Source organism: Cucumis melo, chromosome 4 (assembly GCF_025177605.1).
Source record: "Cucumis melo cultivar AY chromosome 4, USDA_Cmelo_AY_1.0, whole genome shotgun sequence".
Classification (NCBI taxonomy): Eukaryota; Viridiplantae; Streptophyta; class Magnoliopsida; order Cucurbitales; family Cucurbitaceae; genus Cucumis; species Cucumis melo.
Window position 1 is genome coordinate 9,668,622 of NC_066860.1, and position 23,415 is coordinate 9,692,036.

General features: G+C 36.1%; 1 protein-coding gene across 1 annotated transcript; it reads right to left on the reverse strand.

The window, feature by feature from the left end:
- Positions 1–4,164: 4,164 nt before the first annotated feature.
- LOC103494964 (scarecrow-like protein 21) lies at positions 4,165–6,756 on the reverse strand. The gene is made up of 2 exons (XM_008456354.3): positions 6,617–6,756; positions 4,165–6,428 (listed from the first exon to the last, which is right to left on the reverse strand). Exon 2 carries the CDS (start codon positions 6,285–6,287, stop codon positions 4,503–4,505), a length of 1,785 nt encoding a protein of 594 aa, XP_008454576.2. The 5' UTR covers positions 6,288–6,428; positions 6,617–6,756; the 3' UTR covers positions 4,165–4,502.
- Between the last annotated feature and the right edge of the window lie 16,659 nt (positions 6,757–23,415).

Genomic DNA, 23,415 nt, shown 5'->3' on the forward strand with positions numbered 1-23,415 from the left:
CAAAGGATGATCAGTGTAATAATTAAACTTCATAATTTCTTTGTGTTTGGAGCAAGTTGTATATAAATGTACACATTATTAAGATTTTATTTTGTATATGTACAAGTAAAAGATTTCATTTTTAACTATTTGGTGTCATACAAAATGGACAATAATGCAAGGATTTAATAAAAATAAATTTGAAGAAACGACATTAAAGACATCGTTAATGTCGGTTTCAAAACGACATTAAAGACAGCTTTAATGTCGGTTAAAAAAAAAATTAAAGACATATTTAATGCCGGTTATCCACCGACATTAAAGATGAACCGACATTAAAGGCCTTCAATAACACCTTCAAAAATGTCGGTTTATAACCGACATTGAAGGCCTTTAATGTCGGTTATAAACCGACATTAAAGCCCAACCGACATTAAAGCCCTTTAATAACGCTCGCAAAGATGTCGGTCGCCAAGTGACATTAAAGGCCTTTAATGTCGATTTTAAACCGACATTAAAGGCCAGATTTCTTGTAGTGCCTAACGAGCCTTGTACGTGCCATTCTACACCGTAGGTCCTACAATGATACAGAAGTAGCTAAGCTTAGTACATATATCCATATCGTCACTCACTAGAAGAAATCTAGCCTTTAATGTCACTTGGCAACCAACATCTTTGCGAGCGTTATTAAAGGCCTTTAATGTCAATTGGACTTTAATGTCGGTTTAAAACCGACATTAAAGGCCTTCAATGTCAGTTTTAAACCGACATCTTTGATAGCGTTATTGAAGACCTTTAATGTCAGTTGGTCTTTGATGTCAGTTTAAAACCGACATTAAAGAGGCCTTCAATGTCGTTCTTTAAACCGACATTAAAGACACCTTTTATGTCAGTTTAAAACTGACATTAAAGTTGTCTTTTGGGACCATTTTTACAAATTTATATGAAATTAGACCACATCAAGAAATTTAAAAGATAAAATATGGCAGTTTGAAATACAAACTTTCTGTGGACTTTCCTATGGTGTTTTTATGGAGCTAGATCTGCGAAAGAAACACAACAGAGCACTAAAGAAACGCCAGATTTTGGACGATCTGGGATGGTGCAATGGTGGTCGCGCGACTTGGTTAGACATATCTTGGTAGTTGTAGTCTTCAGAGTTGGAGATTCGTGGATGGTGGTGAAGACTAAGCACGGTGGTGGTGAGGACTGTACAAGAGGACGGTGGTCACGAGGTCTGGACACGATTGGTGTGGCCGCATCTGTTTAATTCGGAGAAGAGAGGGCATGAGATGCGTAATTGAGAAGAGAAGGAAAGGAAATTGAAAAACTAGAAAGAAAGAAAAAGATGTGTGGGAAAGAATAGTAAAGTAAGAGAGAGGAAAACTTGATTTTTTACCAAATTAAAAAAATAAAAAAAATTACAAAGGGGCTTTAATGTCGGTTTTCAAAAGGTGGACGTTTAATGTCGGTTAATGTCGGTTTAAAACCAACATTAAACGTCCGCCTTTTGAAAACTGACATTAAAGCCCATTTTTCATTTTTTCCACCCGACATTAAAGGCCAGATTTATAGTAGTGACTGTATACTATCATTGCAAAATCTTAAGAATAATGGAGACATATATACGTACTGCAAAGCTAGAGATCATGTGGCGGTCCTTGCTATGCCCGAGTCAAGTCTTGTATCAACTTTCGCATTTGTTCCACTTTTGAAGCTAATGCTTGGTGATTTCTATCTTGCACTTCAATCCGTTCCAAAGCTTCATTAAGTTTAGCTTGTAATTCAATCTCTTTTTCTGTGGACTGCGAACATGACGTCATGGAATTGCTCACACTCGTCGTCTTGCGGACCTTCGACTTGGGTCCCCAACCAAGACCTTTTGAGTAGCCTGGTCGTCTACCTAATACTTGAGAGCGGCTGGCTACCCTTTGAAGCCAAGCCCAAACTCACGTTCCGTGGATCAGAAGCAAAATCAGAAAATTCAGAATCAAAGTGCTTCCACCCCTCTACATCAACTGGATGTCAGCAGACCCTTCATGCGATACAAACAAGCGCTGTAATCTCAGTACCAAAGGAAAGTGGCGCAATACCTTATGTAGAATTTTTTTCCCTCTATTACGATTAATCTTGTACCGAGCCTAGCCACATGTAAGACAATGTTGCAAATCAGCAAACTCTTTCCAATACAATACACAGTCGTACTTATACGCGTGAATAGTCTCATATCCCAAGCCCAAGTCACGAAGTTTTCGTTTTGCTTCATGAAATGAACTAGGGATGGTGCTACTACACATTGGAAACGCTGCTTTTAAGAGTTCTAACAACATGTTGAACGACTTGTTACTCTAACCATTTAGAACCTTCACATGCATCAACTTAACCAAATAATTCAACGACGAAAATTCCAAACAACTGGGGTACAACTCATTATGTGTTTCAGTCACGAAATATGTTTGTTCTATCTTCATCTATATCTACCCCAATATTCATTGGCATTTCATCTTCCAAACAATGTTCCTACGTGTTCTCTTCCTGTTTAATAGGGGCTTGTAAATCATTTAGCATACCAAACATATCATCATCTTCATTAAATTGCCTACTGCTAGTTCCTTCATCAAAAGGGTTACTACTAGTTTCTTTCTCAAACTTTGATCAACTTTTATTCAAATATGATTTGAATTTTAGAAACAGAATGTAGATTCATGCTTGGGAGGTCAAAATTAGTCAAGACGAACAAAATGATAAAAAGTCAAAATGTTAGACTTTTGACTTGAATGGTCAAATGACCATAATGCCATTGGACTAATTTAATAGGAAAATCCAACATTTTGTTGGATAATCACACTAACACTTAGTGAGTTGGGTGTTTACATCAGTGGGATAGGTGAATACATAAGATGTAAACACCTAACTCACTAAATTCCAAGTTATTGTATTATTGGGTGTTAAGATTTAAGAAACTAATTACATGCAATTTTGCATGTCATTAGTCTATTTAAAGGGTATTTTTCAATTTGAAAATAAAATTTTTGCCACTTTTAGTAATTTTTCAATGACAAAGTTTTTTAACCTATTTTTCTCTAAAAAAAATCTCAAACCCTAAAATTCTTCCTCTAATTTCCATCTCTCTTTCTTAATTTCCTTCACCTTAAACGAGTCCCACAACCTGATTCTAAATCTGGAGAATAGCGAGTCAACACTAGTGATGGTCTCTGATACGAGTTCGTGAGGAGATATCGAGGATTTTAGAAAGCTTCAAAGGTACATTTCCAATTAACCCTAATTTTATTTAATTAGGGCAGTATAAACATGTTAACATCTAAATAGTTTAGATGCAATTTAGAGTAAAATTGTTCATGTTTTCTGCTACACACTTTTCGTATTCCATCAAACCCAACCCTTATGGTTTTGGTTGGGTAATTTGGGTTGGTTGGGTTACCAGTTTTTTTGAACACCCCTAGATATGTATATTAAAAAAAATTATTAAAAATTTTCAAGATTGATTAATGACGACGATTGCTAGAGTTGGTTGTCTAAAGTTCACCAGTAGAGTCATCAGAGGTGGTAGTCAAAGATTGGCTGACGACGATTACTAGAGATTAGTTTAAACCATAAAAATGATTTTATTAAATTTTTTCAAGGTTGATTGGTAGCGTCAGGAGGTTGGTTGACGACGGTCGCAGGGGTTTGTTTTTGGAAGTTTGTAGTAGAGTCACTAGAGGGGGTGGTCGGAGATTGGCTGACAACGACCATCAGAGATTAGCCTAAACCCTAAAAATGTTTTTAGTAAAAAATTTCAAGGTTGATTGGTAGGGAGGATCGCCGGAGTTATTGGTTGTCGAAAGTTCGCTAGAAGAGTCACCGAAGGTTGACTGGCAACAATCATGGGAGGTGGTTTCCGGAAGTTGGTCGACGAATTTCCCAACCCTTAAAACAAATATCCCTAGAGTTGAAGAATAATGGTAGGTGGGTTATTTTAAATCTTAAATCTAATTTCAACTAAATATAAACCTTATCTCGAACAAGAGATGAACTATTATAGTCCATTCCACTTCACTCCGGTCGTAACCCCAAACATGCCCGCTAGAATAGTAATTATAGTTCAATCACTTTTTACATAAACAAAGTATCACGTCTTTCTTATTAATCAAATTCAAATAATTTTGTCCAGTTCACCTCTGCTTGATTTGAAATGAAAGGTGTATTTCGTCTTCAAATAAAACTATTTCTTCAACAATTTTTTGTTGGAAGTACACAAAAAAATATATATGTAAACTAAAATTACACTATTGAACAATGGATTCTTATGTCCAAAAGCTGTAAAAGACCTTAATAAAATTACACTTCTTGCACATAAACACAAATTAGACATCAATTGTCTTGTGCACAGTATTAACTTGAATGTCCTGGTCAGCCCAATGGTTGATATCAGCAGCTTCACATCCGAGCGAGCCTGTCAACGAGCCACCGATAACCCATTCTCACAAGCTCGGTCTTCGTTTTGCTCCAATCTCATGCACTTAATACCAAGCCGAGGCAGATATCAGGTTCCTGTTTTTCCATCCCAGCAGCATAGCTCCATCCTTTTCGACCAGCGTGTAATGGTCCGAATAATACTTGAGCAGACTCCTAATGACAGAGTTGACGTAAGAGCTCAATGGGGACTGGCGGAACCCTGCCATTGTCAACCTCGATTTCCACTTGCCAAAGAGCTCATGGCGCTCTTCTCGATCCCTCCCCTCACAGGCGATGACATTAACAATATCTTTGGCCAAACAATGTTGCTCAACATTGATGCGCTTCTTGCTGTTCCTTGGTAGAGTGACATCAATGGACTCGAAGATTGCTATGTAGTAATCTAAAGTTTCCAAAAACCTGTTGAAGAAAGGGGTTGTGTTGGTGTTTGATTCTTGCTCTACCAAAGTTACTACCTTTGGAGATAATGACTTCACCATCCGTAGCAGACCGTCGCGTGGATTGTTCACATCCACGCTTTCATCCGGGGTATGATGAAGTTGCAATGGGAAGTTTACAGCCAAAGCCTCCCCGGGTCTGATGTCGAGCATATCACGCGTGATGTCTGGAGCAAAAACAGGCATTCCATGAAACTCCACTGGTATTCCATACTTCATAGAGATTTCGGCCAACCGCTTCTCCACGACCTCCAACCCATCGCCACGGGCATATTTAGACACAGGGTCATCAATACCAGTTATTCTCACATGGGGAGCCCCACTAGGCCTTGCTGCAAGTGCCTGAAGAAGAGTTAACCACTGCGTCCCCTGAGTAATCTGGAAGTCTATGATGTGGATGCGGTCTTCGTTTCTACAGGCTTCGGCAATCGCCCCGTTCGCTGCCATGTAACCGAACTTCAAGTAGGGGCAGATTTCATATAGCATATGCATATAAGATAGCAAATCATCACTGGCAGGCTCCCTACAGTTGAGAGCTCGATATATATTTGCCCCCGACTCCTCTTTCCTGGCCACCAACCCTTCCACCATGTAAGCGCCAAGACGCTGGATTGGCTCTCCACCAATAGACACGGCGCCTCTTGCTGTAGCAACCAAGTTATCAAAATCCTTCATCCTGTTTTCAGATAAAGCTTTTGCACAAGCAATCAACAAGTCTTTCAAATTATCCGATGGCAATCCTCCCTGCTGCTGCAACAATGATTCATCCATCGATTTCTGTCGTTTCCCCAAGTGAACTGCCTCGGATTGCTGGCTTCTTGACACTGGCGACGCCTGAGACTGAACACCATAGGACCCACCACGTCGATCTTGGCTCCATGAGTAAGACCTCTGCCCCATCATCTGTGGCCTGCCACTCACTCCAAACGAAACATCAGGCTTGCTCACAACTTCCTCATTATCCGGCCCCATCAGAACACTCTCCAATTGTTTCAAAGTGTAGCTTATGTTCTCAGCGGAGTATCCGTCATAAACAAACGCATTCGACCCCGAATGCAATTGCCGACTCTCGTCCTCAAAATGATCCAAATACGATGAAGCTATTTGATTAAAGCTACTGGTTTCAAAGGACGAATTACAAGAAGGGCTAAGTCCAGAGAGATTATCTGGGGAGTTTCTTTGATCCGGACTACCACTCACAGTCGTCGTCGTAAAGGAATCGAATTCAAAATGCGAAGAGAATAGAGGAGACAAAGCCGGGGAACTACTTAAATTGAATTTCAAGGGTCCAAGCAAAGTATTAGGTAAAGAAGGAACGGAGGAACAGGGAGATGTAAATGAAAGACCAGCAGCACTATTAACCCCAAATCCAAAGAGTTGATGAGAGTCCATGCTATACACTTAGCATCAGTTCTTGTAGCAGAGAATTATATCCTCCACCTAACACAACAAAGGTTTTTTTTTCTTTTTCACAGAAAACTAACAACAAATTGCTGGTTACCAGTCTCCAACAGTAGAAGAACAAAAATCAACCTGTGAGAAACAAATAACAAACAAGAATGACATAAGCTTTTGCGCTGATTTCAGAGAGAATGGGCCAAAAGAAAACAGAAGTTCAATTCCCAATTGGATAAAACACTTGCAGAACAGAAATTAATCGATTAAAAAAAAAAAAAGAACTGAACAGAACAGAGTATTGAAAAGGGGGTTTCGAGTATCACCTGAAATTAGGGAGGAAAATGGAAAAGAAAAGAAAAAGGTGATTCAGGAAATGGGTTATTCGGTGAAGAATGAATGGAAGAAGAATAGTTTGGGTGATGAAAATGGGAAGGTTGGGGTTGATGTTTGAAAAGATGGAGATGAAGGAGAGAGGGTTTTTATTGTTTTGACGAGAATTAACGGTAACGGAGAAGAGGTCGTTGTTGTACCGCGGAGAATGACGGAGGTAGGACAGAACTTGACGGCGGAAGACTTCGCCGACCACACGGTGGGGAAAGGAGTCTGAAAATTCTTGGTTTTTTCTTGAATATTGCCGTTTCTTCTTCACACCTTTCAATCCACGCGCCTCTTTCGAAGGTGGCTAACTTAATTAACTACCACTCCCATGACCCATCTTACTTCCTGTTCATTTATTTTCTAAATTTCTATTACACAAATACACCAAATAAACATCTAAATGAAACTAATATAAATAATAGATTTTTTTTTTTTTTTTTTTTTTACTTATAGAATACTCATTTATTAATTTTAGTTTTTTAATTTTATAATATCTTCCAAATTCTTTGAATTTGAACTTTTATAAATATTTTTCATCAAAATTTGAAGGTCTTAACATTTTCATGGAAATCGATATTTTAAATTTTGCTTAAGTTCAATCAACACATCTTTTTTAATGAACTTCTAGAGTTCATGAGATGAGGAGTAGATAAAATATAAAATTGTTGTTTTTTAAGAATTTAGACTCACAAGCTCCTTTAAATCAAACAAAAAGTAAAGTTCACACCTCTTATTTTTCAACTCGTGACCCAAACATATCTTTGAAGTTTACTTGATTAATCAAAATGTTTAGTTTGTGTTTGGATCAAAGTTGTTTATGAGAAAATTCTCATCCCCGCCTCTTATTTCAATGTCCATCTCATCAAAGTTCTCAATTTATTTTTTTAGGAGTATTGTGGTGAGGATTCCTAGCGTGAAATTTGCAAGTATTGGATTCTCTATGGAGAAAATTTTTCATTTGTTTTTTAGTTTGTTCCTTCTTTAACGATTTTTAATTTAATTCTTTACCAAATAAAATTTTCCAAATTTTCTATATTACATAGATTATTTCCAATAGTATTTTTATTAAGATAAAAGCAATATAACATTTTTGTACTAAGATCAATAATATTTCATATGTGACAAAGATATAAATAAAATGTTTAATTTTATAAATTAAATATTCGTACTCAAGTAACAATCTATGTCATCCAAACGAGCTTTAATTGGTATTTAAAATTTAAAAAGCTAGTGTACTTTATCATTGATAACCTTCTCTTATGTAATATCTAGTCTATGTCTAGAACTCCATAGTAGATGTTGAAGCCTAGCCAAATTAGATATTTTCTTGTTTCTTTTGTGATTTAGTTAAATTGAAGCTTATATACGTGGTTTTGTCCTAATGGAGATTGAAGTCTAGTCTAAATGAATCACTGAAGATCGAGAGAGTAGCTTCGATAGGAGAATCTTAATTTTAGGGATTGAAAAATGTTTATCCATTCATGATATATGATTCTAAAGCTAATTAAAAAGTGAATGTTTATTTAATTAAGTATAGAGATAGAACCGACACATTGGGTCTATCCAAAAGCATAAATCAATCTGTCTAAATATGAAAACTAGCCCATTGAGTTCGGCATAAAGCCATAATAAATATAGATATCAACCCATAGGCAAGCCCTCAAAGGTTGAGGAGGCTAACCCTTTAAAAGTTAGTAACAACTTGATTAATGGCTCGAGAGGTTAATTAGTGAATGATTGTTACAAAACCTATTTTTATATATAATCAAGAGGGTTGGTGAAATTTGAGGTACATATATATGCAAAAATACATCTCAAATTCTCTACTCTAGCTATCTAAACGATCACTAACTTGATCATTAAGGTGTTAGTGCTCAAACAACACATTAAGGTAACACCTAGCATTTTAAAGAGAATCGCATTGTCGTGGGAATCTTAAACAAATGTTTGAAGAACATCATACCTTAACCAATTTTCTTTTAATAAAGACAAAACAAATAGAGGAACCTAAATCCGGGTGAGTTAAAAACAGAAAAAAAATGATGCTTGCAACAATGGAATATATAGCCAATCCGAGATGCTGCAGATTTTGCCTGCCAAGAATGTAATTGTTTGTTGGTTTGTTTTGTCCACAGAATTTTGCATTGATTAGGGGCATACCAAAAATAGAAAACAGTGAGTGGGTTTCACGCGCAAGGAGAAGATAGTGGGAGTTGAACGCAATTTCTTTGCCCCTTTGAATTTCTGACACCTAATGGCGCTAACTGGTCCGACCGTATTTGACGGGATTGACATCACGTGACATGCACGAGACGTCGCCATGTCGACTTTTTCTTTTCTTTTTAAATTAATTAATTGAAGGAAACTGCCACGAGAGCAGTGACACCATCTAAATATTAAATAACAACATCAACGGCGAAACGTGGAAGTCAAAACTAAGACCTCTGACCATTCCTTGCATGATGACATGGCACGCGCTTCATTTATCATTCCTTCAAAGCTTCTTTACAAAGAACAAGTCAAAATCCAATCATTCCCCTTTTCAGCTATATCTTCCACTATCCCTTTTTTTCCTTCTTCAATCTCATTTTTATATTATTTTTATATCACTTCTAAAAATATCATTCTATTCTTTATCCATTTATCTTATGTTTATAAACTTTTTCATTATCAAATAAACCTTCATTTCAACAATCCCCTCTTACCTTTTACATTTTAATGGTGGATTTTCAAACTTACTAAATTAAAAATATATCCAAATTTTAAATCTATTAATATCTATCCACTATTACTGAAGTTGATAAGAATTGTTATGATTGATGAGATGTAAAGTAAATATTTTCAAAAGATTTTATATAAATAATTTAAAAGACTTTTTTAGGGGTAAAATGTAACTTTTTTACGGATAAATTTTTTTTAAACGAAAACTTTGGTCAGTTTAAAGAAAATTCGGAAATTGATTTTAGAAAATTTAAAAGCATTTAGAATTATTTTTTCAACAATGGACCAAGAATCACCAATCCCACAAAATTTTGCCCCAATTTTTTCTGCGCCCAACTTATGTATTGGTCCCCTTCTTATATATATATATATAAAAGATTTTTTTTTTAATTCGATAATTATAAAATAATTTGGAGTCAAATATAATGCTTCAAAACCACATTCAAATATATGAAAAAGAATATTCAGGGTTTGAACCAAAAAAAAAAAAAAAAAAAAAACAAATGGAATAAACTCAAATTTAGGAAATCATGTGTACTTACTTTTAGAATCTAACTGCAAACGTACATTTTAAGTTTGTGTTTGACCATATTTATGGTCGGATTGATTTTAAACAATGTAGGTATAATTTTGTAGTAATTCTCTCACAACTTTGACAAAATTCATGGTGCATTAATTTTTAAATAATAATTATTTTTTATTACTTCAATGAACAAAATCATATAATTTTTAGTTTTTAATAAATTTCCATAAAAAAATTGCTAGGAGGGACAAAAAGAAAAATTTAAAAAGCAAAATCTTAAAAGCTCCGAAGAAAATTATAAAAGTTCAAAATTTTGGGTCACAAGATTTACAAAATGAACTTTTATTTTCATTATTATTATTATTCATGTCCACGTCAGCCCACAAATTAAATATACTCATATTTCAAAATCATATCATTCATCTCTTAAAACTTGGCAATAAATTTTAATAAACACAACACAAAAAGAACATTGTGGTTTTCTACCTGTTCTTTTCTTTCTTTCTTTCTTTTTTTTTCTTTGAGAAAATTAATGTTGCTGAAATTCATTTGTACATCTCTTTTTTGTAACTAATAAATTAATGTTTTTGTTTCTTTTTTTAACTAATAAATTAATTTATAAATCAATTAACTATATTTCTAATAACTTTCTAACTAATAATATCTCTTTTTCTTTAATTTGTTGTCTAATTAAACACAAAAATGAAAGTTTAATATTTGTTTCTAATAGCTTCATTAATTTTTTTTTTCTTTAAATATTGAATAAGTCATATAGACAAAAAGTTGACATTAAAAGATAAGTTTAAGGAAAGGAAGTTCTATTTTTTTTTTTTAATGTAATTATTAAAGTGAATCAAATAATTGAGTGATTGAAGGGGAAATTGTTGAAATGATATGAATGTTCAAAAGTAAAGGGTTTAGTGATGTGATGGCAATCTTTTAAGGAAAACAAGAGGAAAAGTTGGTGAAGGGAATTACCCTAAACCATTCAATTAATTTAAAAGCTATATATATTTTTGTAATGATGTAAAATAATACATCATTTCCAATATATATGGTCATGATGGTGACATCGAATTGATAGGAAACTTACGTTTCTTTTTTTTTTTTTATTTTAAAAAAAAAATGATTGTCCTTATATATATATATATATATATATATATATATATATATATATATATATATATATATATATATATATATATGATAGCTCTTTCTTCTTTAGTGCTCGATACTCAAAAGAGCTCTAACAACAACATATCACTTTTAAATTTGGTAATAGGAATGAGAAAAAGGTTTAAGTCTTCAATCACTTTCATTTCCCTATTCATTTAGAGGCTTTTTCATGGCTTTTCAAGACATCTTTCCTTCAATTATTTTATAACTTGGATGGTTCTACTTTTTATTATTCAAGTTTTGGGAATATTATTTATTGTTGGGATGAATTTCAAAGTTTAGAATCTCATCTTAAACATGTGAAGTTTTTAATAAGATGGTATCTATTCAATATATTATATATTTAGTTTCAATTTTCTATCTAACTAATGTCTTCAATTCTCTTCATTCATTTATTTTACTTATTAAATGTTTGAACTTCCTAACTCCGTTTAAATCAACTTACGCAATCATTTATGAAGCACATCACAAATACAAATCAACAACAACTACAACTATATTGATGTACAAATAATCAATAGAATGTAAAGAAGAGAGACAAATTGATTAGAGAAAAGGAATAAGATTGGAGGAAATGTACGAAGATAAAAGAAGAATTTCTTCGTTAAATTATTGAAGATATGAAAGAGAGTTGCATTTTACAATATTTTGTAGGACTTAAATGTGATGATGAAGATCAGATGATTTTAGGATTTGATATTTTTTTTCTTCCTACTTTTGGACAAGGGAGTAAACATTATAAATAAATTGTTGTTAGTTTTGAGTCAACAAATATTATGTGTTGCTTATCTTTTTATTTTTAGGAAAAGGTCAACATATAAACAAATGCATCAAATTGTGTGTCAAATACATTAGAATAAAAATAACCACACCTAATCGCGTGTCAAATATGTATCTAAGAAATATGTGGTTCTTTGACTCACATGGAGGATGATCCTTAAACTAGCAAAATTAATGTATATATATAGTAAAGCTTGTAGTACATTAATCATGAAACTATCAAAAAATTAATTGAATAAACTTAGTAGACATAAAAAAAAATTTTTAAAAGAATATTAGATAAATTTTTAGTAGTTAGAGTACTATATTGATTTGTGTACTTTAGTTTTGAGGTTTAATTTTGGCCTAATCTTTGTTTATTTCTTAGGTTTTAAGATATTATGCATTTATTTTTTTTTAGTTTTGAGTTTGGTTTCAATTTAGTTCTTAAGATTTTAAATTTTAGCCTCAAATATTCATTTTACATAATCGCTTTGTCTGCTGATTAATTTTGTAAGTAAAATTTTAAATCCAATCTTAAGGGTGTTAAGAAATAATGAAACTTAATTATCTATATAACTATATTAATTATTTTAAATTTATTAACTACGTTGAAACAGTAAAGATAGAAAATGAGTAATTTGCAAAAAGAAAAAATTGAAATTACATGTATAAAAAATCGTGAAATTTAGAGATCAAATTAGAACCAAATTTAAATGTTAAAAATAAAATTATAACATTTTAAAACCTATAAACTAGAATGAAACCGAATTCGAAACTTGAGAATACTAAATAAAACGTATAACATTTAGAAACCGTAGGAGGAAATGGAAATTAGGTCGGAGACAAAAAGTTACATTTTCCAAATATTTCTTTTAGCAAAAAGAAAAAAACAAATGATAATAAGGTTGACTTTAGCTACATTTACCGCATCTAATAATAGAATAAGGAAAACTTTTATAAATGTAATAAAACACCAAACTATTTACGATCTATGTAACAAAACTCATAAAATTAGCCATTTTTTTAAATATTTCAGGTTTGCCCTTCCGTTCTTCTTCCACATTCGTCCGTTTCCATCATCTTTCATTTTTTTCGTCTTTCATTTTTTTTCGTCTTCTTTTTTTTTACGTCGTTTGAATTTGAGCAACCAAATCCGACTGTGTACAAAAAAGAAAAAAAAATCTAAAAGATCGTGTATAAAGAATCTTGAAAACAATCATTTAGAATGAAGTAGCCAAATGTAAATGATCGTGTAAAAAAAGTAAATGATCGTGTAAAAAAAGTAAACGATCGTGTAAAAAAAAGTAAACGACCGTATGAAAAACATAAATCATCGTGTAGACAAATCTAAACGATCATATACTAAATTTTGAGCCAAATCTAAATAATCGTGTACCAAATTTTGAAAAAAAATCGTTTAGTTTTGGTACAAATCTAAACGATCGTGTAACCAAATTTAAATGTAGTCAAATTAAACAATTGTATAACAAAATTAAACGAAAGAATTGAAAAAATAAATTGTAGTCAAATCTAAATGATCGTGTACCAAATATATTACGCACACGTTGTTAACGGCGTGGTTGACGGGGCATTTTTGGTATTTTCCACGGTGGGGCTGTGAGCTTTTTCCGTTTTCGGAATTGTTCTATACAGTGTAAATATTTTGCCACTTTGTTATATTTTTGAAAAGACCCTATAGAATAATTCTAAAAACAGAAAAAGCTTACAGACTCACAATGAACAATATAAAAAATGACCAAGTCAACACACGATTAATCAGTCACACGTGCACGTGAGTGATTCTTCTGAACGATCATATACACGAATGATATACGATTGTTTAGATCATGACACATGATCATGTAGTTCTTTTTAACGATGGTAAAAAGGCTTCAATTTTAAATGATCGTGTTAACCATGATAAATGATCGTGTTAACTATCATAAGCGATCGTTTAGATCATATCCATATGATTGTGTAGTTCTTTTTAAATTATGAAAAAATGACTTCAAATCTAAACGATTGTGTTGACTATGTAAACTTTAGTTTCATGATTATACAATAAAATCCTAACATTGTATATACAAATACTTGTTAAGATCTTTAAACTAGATAATTTTACAAATTGAATTTAGTTAAAGAACAACATACCTTGATCCATGAATAATCTTCTTGAGGAATTGTGTTTCTCTCACTTCCCTTCCTTTAGGGTTTAATTTAGGTTTCTTGATGGAAATAATAAACTACTTAATGAGGAAGTGAGAGGACTAATCCCTAAGGTTCTATTTATAGATACTACCCATCATGGTGTTTAATTAGGGCATTATCTTTTAACCTAATGGGCCTAATAAAATAATAGGCTTGAAAGAAATAAATAGCATATAATGTAATTAGGCCACATTAATAATAATATTATATTTAAAATAAATCTATCATTCTCCAACTTAGCCCATTGACATTATTCATCATATACATTCATAGACATAGTGCGCAAAATTAAACTTCATAACATATCATGTCAAGTGAAAGAAACTACTAAAGAATCATAATGGTCATACATCATTGCATTAACATACTTCATTCCATGTATCACTGAAATAGTTCTTCTATTAACATGATCTATAATAAAGATAATCAATAATGGTCCAACAATAAGTGTTTTTATCAAAGACGATGTTCTGTTTGGTTTACATAATTCATTTATCTATATAATAATCATAAGAACAGAACCATAAGATAAAATCAGAAACAATAAATAAATGAGCTCAAAGTGTCAAATAGCATAATCTTGATTTCAATAATGATATCTACTAATGCCCACACGTTTAACATGATAATTGAATGTCTATGATAGCAATCCTTTAGTTAGTAGATATGCAATCATAAAGTTTAGTGCTAATGTGTTTGATTGACACTCTTTGTTTCTGAACTTTTCTTTAACAACAAAGTATTTTAATTCCATACGTTTAGCACCTTTAGAATACTTGTCGTTTTTCTTTCAGAAGAAAATTGCTGCAAAATTATCACAATAAATTCTCAGTGGCTTGGCAATACTGTTGACAATTCCAAGTCCTGAGATAAAGTTCTACAGCCGTAAAACATGAATTGTAGCCTCAAAACATGCTACAAATTCAACCTTCATAATGGATGCAACAATAATACATTGCTTTACACTTTTTGATGAAATTGCTCCTTCACCTAATAGGAACATATACCCAAAAGTGGATTTTCCTGTATCCACACATCCGGCAAAATCTGAATCTAAATACCCAATCACCTCAGGATGATCAGATCTCTTGTAAGTATGCATATAGACTAAGGATTATAATTAAACTTACTCCCACTGATTCTTAGGTATATACATCGATCAACGATGTTTTCCTTAAAACCAAAAGATGTGATGATATCATTGCACTTAAGATACCATTGTTTAGAAGTTTGTTTAAATCCATATATTGACCTCTTTAATTTACACATCATATGTTCTTTTCCTTCAACCATAAAACCTTCTAGTTGATCCATGAACATTTCTTCATCTAAATTCTCATTTAGAAAGGTAGTTTTCACATAAATTTGATGAAGCTCTAAATTATAATGAGCTACTAAAGCCATAATAATTCTTAATGAGTCCCTTTTCGAGATAGGAGAAAATGTCTCTTTATAGTCAATGTCATCTTTCTGAGTATAACCTCTAGCAACAAGTCTAGCCTTGTGTTGTTCAATATTGCCATTTGAGTCAAGTTTGGTCTTAAAGACCCATTTACACCCAACTCTTTTACTTTCCTTTAGGCAATTCTACAAAGTTCTGCATTTCATTATCATTAATTGATTTTAATTCTTCTTTCATGGCATCTAACCATTTGACGGAATTTTTTTTTTTTCAGTGGCTTGTGAAAACAAAACTTGATCATTATTAATACTAAGTCAAATTTTGACTCATGCAAATAAACCACATAGTCATCAGAAATAGCTGATCTTCTTTGTCTTACAGATTTTCTTAACTCTATTTCTTGTGGTCCCTCAGTTACAAGTTCATTTGTTTTAAAATCATTATGTGGTGTTTGACCATTAATTTGTTCTTCTTATGGATTGTTAACAAAGTCAACAACTACAAGAATAACAACTTGAGAAGAAGTTATAGTGAAGGAATTTCCACCTTAACTTCTTGAATTTTCACTTTATGTGGTTCCAAACTCCCACTAATTACTCATTCTCAATGAACCTTACATTTCTAGTTTCAACTATTCACATACTATGGTTAGGACAATAAAATCTATACCCCTTTGATTTGTCTGGATAACCAATGAAGAAACTACCGATTGTTCTTGAATCAGTTTCTTTTCGTGTAGATTTAAATTTTTACTTCCGCTTAACAACATGCAGGTGCCTTAAACTAGGTTTCCTTATTGTCTACAATTCAAAGATGTCTTTAGAATTGACTTACTAGGAACCATATTTAATAAATATTGAACGGTTCTTAATGCATACATCCACAAGGACACAGGTAAAGACAAATTAATTAATATGCTTCTAACCACATTCATAAATGGACACGTCTCTTTGCAACACCATTTTGTTGTGGTGTTCCTGGTATTGTGTATTGAGCATATATACCATGACATTCTAGGAATTTAGCAAATGGGTCAAAACAATGTGCTTTCTCATCATATTTTCCATAAGTTTTATAAAAACCTTGGCATTTTCAATATTGTAATTGCAGACTTGATATTGTTTACTACAATCATTTACATAAACATTAGGCTCAATCTATTTGATCTTTTCCAAGCATTATAAAGAGATCTATTCTCATCACTACTAGCAGTTGAAGTAAGTGCAGCTGGTTTCTCACTTAAGAGTGCCAGATAATCAAGATCCAAAACTCCAGGATGGAATCAGATTTGTTTGCACCAATCAGAGAAATTGAGTCCATTATACTTGATTATAGATGTAGCATGCGAATGAATAGAAACGGGAGCGGATGATGCAATGACAAAATAGATATGCTTATACATTATTGTTTTGAGAAATAAACATAAAGATACAATACATATTCAGATAATATTAAATAATCATTAACTTATATATTGAAGTTATTCTTTGAAAGGCACAACAATGTACAATATTTATACTTAACTGATGCTAGATTTAATTTCATATAATTGGTAATTTAAATGCTCAAATTAGATACATTAGTTATCTTTGGATATACTAATAATATCTAACCAAACACTTCAATTAACCACCCTAAGATTCAAAATTATAAAACTATTAATTACCTTTAGGCAAATTAAATGTTTTATAATAATGAAAATCAATACACTCATGACAAATTATTAATGTTTCATAATATCATCTCATTCATTAACATCAAATGAACATGAGTAATTGAATCAACTTTAATTTGATGTCTAAATATTTACCAATTTGGCCACTTTGGTGACTACAAACTGTTCATAACATAGGCATCATGATAAAACAATTCCATTAACAACAATAAGATTCAAAATTATAAAACTACTAATTACCTTTGGACAATTTAAATGTTTTATAATAATGAAAATCAATATACTAATAATATCTTTATGTTTCATAATATAATATGATTCATCATCATCACATAAATATGAGTAATTGAGTTTAACCTTAATTTGATATCTATTGAACTTACTAGTTTGGTCACTTTGGTGACTAACAACTTATTCATAATCTAGATATCATATTAAATTAATCACAAATAATTATTTCCTTAATTTGCAAAACACTATCAATGGAATATCTATAAGACTTGCTAATTTGGTCACTTTGGTGACTAACAAATTATCTATACTATAAATATCAAATAATCACAAACAAATACATGCTTAAATTATTTGTGATTTGAACATAACGCAAAATGACAATAAAATATAATTTATTGTACAAAACTTTATGAAATTTAAACATGCATAATTTATTATATTTAAATTTAAGCAACTCAATCATGAGAAAAATAGTAACATTAATGGAGTAATTAAGAACGTCATTACATATGAGATAACTTTAAATCCAAGAAAAAAAATTTGAATCTTGGAAAACCCTAATATTGATAGTGTGATTATTTAGGGTAAATTATCTCTGAATGAAATCTTCATCTCCTTTCTTTATTTTTTTTCATAATAAGGAAATAAAATATTTTTCTTCTTTATCTTCTTTTACTTTATTTTATTGTTCTTTTTCATTACAAGAAGATAAAAGATTTTCCATTATAAGAGATAAAAGATTTTTTTTTTCATAATAAGAAAATAAAAGATTTTTCTTTAATTTCTAAAACTTATTTGTTTTCTCCAATTAAGTTTAATTTGATATCTATATAACATACTAATTTTGTCACTTTGGTGTCTAACAAATTATTCCTAACATATAGTGTAACGACCCAACTCCTTATGCTGAATCGAAGTCATTACTAAATATAGAACAAGTGGTTTAAGTCTAAAAATTTTATTAAAAGCATACGGTTCAAGAAATTCATTTATAAAAACATAAACAAGGTAGTCATGCAAAAATGTAAAAACGTTCTGAAATCCTACTCGGGCCCTATCTACATAAAAGATAGTGAAAAATAAAAAGTACTCAAACTCAAATGCTAAAATCTGAAATAAGAAATAAGCGGAAGCGGTAGTCCCTATGGCCCTCCTCGGTCTCACTTCGGGTCGCTCGCCAGCTTGCCCTTGCCCTTGCCTCGTCCTCTACCTGAAAACATAAAATGGAGAGAATGAGTATAAAAATACTCAGTAAGGGACCCACTACTAGTCCCACTAGGTGCCTGTTAACTTCCTGTTAGAGCCCTGATAACTGGTACCCAATCTCTGGCACGTTCCCGAACACGTGCAATCATGCGCTCCCGTAGGAACGTAACTCTGGTCTTCGGTGCCCGGGGACACCTAGGACAGTCGGGATGCGAGGACCCCGTCGAGTCACTCGAGTCATGTCTATATCATGCTAGACTGGCGTCCCGTCGGACCACACAGTCCTCAATAGGTGGTGATCCCGAAGGACACCCATGCAGGTACGACTCTAACAGAAATCAAGCTAACAGGTACCCTAATTGCAGTAAACATACACATGGCATCAGCATATAACATGTCACATAAATCATTTCTACACTCTCCGTCCCGACATTCGTCGTAACCATAATAGATCTTGCCACACATAACAGGCTATAGCACAACTATATCGTCATTTGCATCATACTAGCATTTATTTCAGGCATCATACTGTCAAATCCTCAATATGCAACATCGGGCATACACAGTCTCATACTTCAAACATGAAACTAGTAGTAGAATCTCTTACCTGGAGATCTACTTGTCGAGTCCTAACCGCGAGGCAGTACGCTTTCCAAGCGACGAAGTCCTAACTGTTTCATAAGTCAAAATTCGTAAATAGGTCGCCAACGACTAACGGTTCAAGACTCAATTGAAATAACTTACCCTAGAGAGGTTGCAGTGCTCGAGCCCCTACTGAAGAAATCCCGCGCTGCAGCAATTTCTTGGTCCAAGACGTCCCTTGAGGAAAAATAATTTAATTTAGACCCAAATTAATTTAACTAACGTCCGAGCATGGAGTCTTACCGGAAAAACCACAATAATTAATTAGATTACCAAAATTTAGGTGGATGGAGCCAAATTAGTCCTAGCGGCTCGGCTGGAAGAAGACAGGACCGGCTCGGCTTGGGCAGACGCGGCTCGGCTCGGTACAGGAAGCTACGCGGGCGGCTCGGCTTGCAACAGGGAGGAGATGCGGCTCGGCTACGCGGAACGCGCGGCGCGGCTTCCCACGCGGACGCGGTTCACACGCGGGGAGGGCTGGACGCGGCGCGGCTTCAGTTTCGGCTTCGGGCGCGCGGACGGTGGAGCGGCTCCGGGTTCGTTCGTCGGCTGGAGTGAAGCGCGGCGGATCGGCTTTGAGCGGCGGCTGCGGGAGACGGCTGGGCGCGGAGCGAAGCGGCTCCCTTCGGCTCGATCGGGTGGCGCGGCTGACGGAACTCCTCGGATCGACGCGGCGCTGCGAGCTTCGGCGGATCGGCTTGATCGAAGCGACGCGGCGCGGCTCAGCTACTCTCCTGATCGGAGCGGCGCGGCGTCGGCGGTCCCCCCTTAGGTCGAAGCGGCGCGGCGGGTTCCGGCTCGGCTGGCGGCTGCGGACTCGGCTGCAGACGCGCGGAGGATGGCTCGGCTTCCCTTCGGCTTGCAGACGCGCGGTGGATCGGCTCGGCGCTTGTCGAAGCTGGCGGCGTGCGGCGTGCGGCGGCGGCGTGCGGCGGCGACGTGCGGCGGCGCGGAGGGTGGCGGCGGCTAGGGTTTCCCTTTTTTTTTTCTTTTCTTCTTTGGGGAGATGAGGAGTCTCACGTCTCCCAATGCCTCTTTTTAAAAGAAATCCCAAAATAAAAAAGAATTTAATAGCCCCCTTTTCCTCTCTCTCCACCCTTGACCCTTTCCAAGGCAATTAATTAATTTGCCACTCCATTGATTTACTAATTTACCCCTAACTTCAATAGTTTATAAAAAAGGAAACAACTTTAGTTTAATAAGGATAATATTAACTACACTTAGTATTAATATTATTAGTGGTCCAAAATAACAAAGGAAACCGAAAAATGTTGGGCGTTACAATCTTCCCTCCTAAAAAAAAACTTTCGTCCTCGAAAGTTCTAATCCTCGAACAGCTCGGGGTGCTGGGCTCTAATGTCCTCTTCTTTCTCCCACGTTGCCTCTTCCACTCCATGGTTTTGCCAAAGGATTTTGACCAGTGGAATTTCTCGACTGCGAAGCTTCTTGACCTCCCTTGCCAGGACCTCGACAGGCTGCTCCTCGTAGCTCAGATTCTCGCTAACCTGCAGTGGCTCGAAGTCCACCACATGTGTTGGGTCTGCGACATATTTCCTCAGCATGGAGATATGGAATACGTCGTGCACTGCAGCAAACGATGGGGGTAGCGCCAAGCGGTAAGCCACGGGGCCAATCCGCTCCAATATCTCGAACGGCCCTACGAAGCGTGGGCTCAGCTTCCCCTTCTTTGCGAACCTCAGAACACCCTTCATGGGTGCAACCTTCAGAAAGACCATATCTCCCACTTCAAACTCGAGGTCCTTACGTCGTACATCAGCGTAACTCTTCTGTCTGCTCTGGGCTGTCAGCATACGAGCTCGGATCTTCTGTATGGCTGCGTTGGTCGTCTGCACTAATTCGGGGCCTAGCATCCTCTGCTCTCCAACCTCGCCCCAGCAGACAGGGGATCTACAGCACTTGCCATACAGAGCCTCGAACGGTGCCATACCGATAGTAGCCTGGTAGCTGTTGTTATAGGCAAACTCCATCAGATGCAGATGGGAGTCCCAACTTCCTGAAAACTCTAATACGCAGGCTCGCAGCATGTCTTCTAAAATCTGGTTCAATCTCTCTGTCTGACCATCAGTCTGAGGGTGGAATGCCGTGCTGAAGTCCAACCTTGTACCTAATGCAATTTGAAGTCCTTTCCAGAACTTCGATGTGAAACGGGCGTCTCTGTCTGAAATGATGGATACGGGTACTCCATGTAGTCTCACAATCTCTGTCATATATAGCTGCCCCCACTTACTGGCAGTGTAAGTGGATTTCCCTGGCACGAAATGGGCCGACTTCGTGAGTCTGTCGACCACGACCCAGATCACCGTGTAGCCCCTTAGGGTCTTGGGCAGTCCCGTAATAAAATCCATCGACACACTCTCCCACTTCCACCCTGGCACACTCAAGGGTTGCAACAATCCTGCTGGATGCTGCCTAGGTGCCTTCACCTGCTGGCACACCAAGCATCTACTGACAAAGTCTGCCACATCCCTCTTCATGCCCCTCCACCAATAGACACTCCTTAAGTCCTGGTACATCTTCGTACTCCCAGGGTGCATGGTAAACGGGGAACTGTGAGCCTCAGTCAAAAGCTCCGTCTTAACTGCGCTGTCTTCCGGCACACACAGGCGTCCTTCAAACATAAGGCCATCGTCAGAGGATATGGAGAAGCCTTCACCTTGCTCTGTCTCTACCACGCGACGCTTCTCTGCCAAATAAGGATCATTCAGCTGAGCAGCAATGATCTTTTGCCTCAAGGTTGGCTGAACTGTCAACTGAGCCAACTGTGCGGTAACCTCACCTACTGAGACTGCAATCTCTGCCCTCTCAAAGTCCCTGAGTAAGGGGGTCTGCTTGGTGATTAGCGCTGCTGAATGTGCAACTTTCCTACTTAGCGCATCAGCCACTACATTCGCTTTACCTGGGTGGTATAGGATCTCGCAGTCGTAGTCTTTCACCAACTCAAGCCACCTCCTCTGCCTCATGTTCAACTCCTTCTGGGTGAAGAAGTACTTCAGGCTCTTATGATCGGTGTAAATCTGAATCTTCTCACCGTACAGATAGTGCCTCCATATCTTCAGTGCAAAGACTACAGCTGCCAACTCCAAGTCATGGGTAGGGTAGTTCTGCTCATGGATCTTCAACTGGCGGGAGGCATAAGCAACTACCTTACCCTGCTGCATCAGGACACAACCTAGTCCCTTCTTGGAGGCGTCACTATAGATTACAAAGTTTCCCGAACCATCGGGCACTGTCAGGACCGGTGCAGTCACTAGCTTCTGTTTGAGCTCCTGAAAGCTCCTCTCGCAAGCTGGGCTCCAGACAAAAGGGGTTCCCTTCTTGGTCAACTGGGTCAACGGGCTGGCTATACGTGAGAAGTCTTCCACGAACCTCCTGTAGTAACCTGCCAAGCCCAGAAAACTTCGAATTTCACTAACCGTGGACGGTCGGGTCCAGTTGGTCACCGCTTCAATCTTTGCGGGATCTACTGAAACTCCCTCACTGGAAACCACGTGGCCAAGAAACGTCACCTTCCTTAACCAGAATTCACACTTGGAGAACTTGGCATACAACTTGTTGGCTCGAAGGGTCTCCAAAACTTGGTGTAAGTGCTCCTCGTGCTCAGCCTCAGTTTTTGAGTAAATGAGGATGTCGTCAATGAAGACTATGACGAACGAGTCTAGAAACTCCTTAAACACCCTGTTCATCAGATCCATGAATACTGCAGGAGCGTTAGTCAAGCCGAAAGACATCACAACGAATTCGTAATGTCCGTACCTCGATCGAAAGGCCGTCTTGGGGATGTCACCGTCCCTAATCCTCAACTGGTGATAGCCTGATCGCAGGTCGATCTTGGAGAAGACGGTGGCTCCCTGCAACTGATCGAACAGGTCATCAATCCTGGGCAAGGGGTAGCGGTTTTTGACTGTCACCTTGTTCAGCTCTCGGTAGTCAATACAAAGGCGCATTGACCCATCCTTCTTCTTCACGAACAATACTGGGGCTCCCCAAGGCGACACACTGGGCCGGATGAAGCCTTTGTCCAGCAACTCCTGTAACTGGACCTTCAACTCCTTTAGTTCGGCTGGAGCCATTCTGTAAGGGGCCCTCGAGATTGGGGCAGTGCCCGGCTCTAACTCGATAGCGAAGTCTACTTCTCTGGGAGGCGGAAGTCCTGGAAGTTCGTCTGGAAAAACAT

Coding starts and splice junctions, on each gene's coding strand:
- LOC103494964 (XM_008456354.3), bottom strand. CDS start 6,287: ATGGACTCTCATCAACTCTTTGGATTTGGGGTTAATAGTGCTGCTGGT.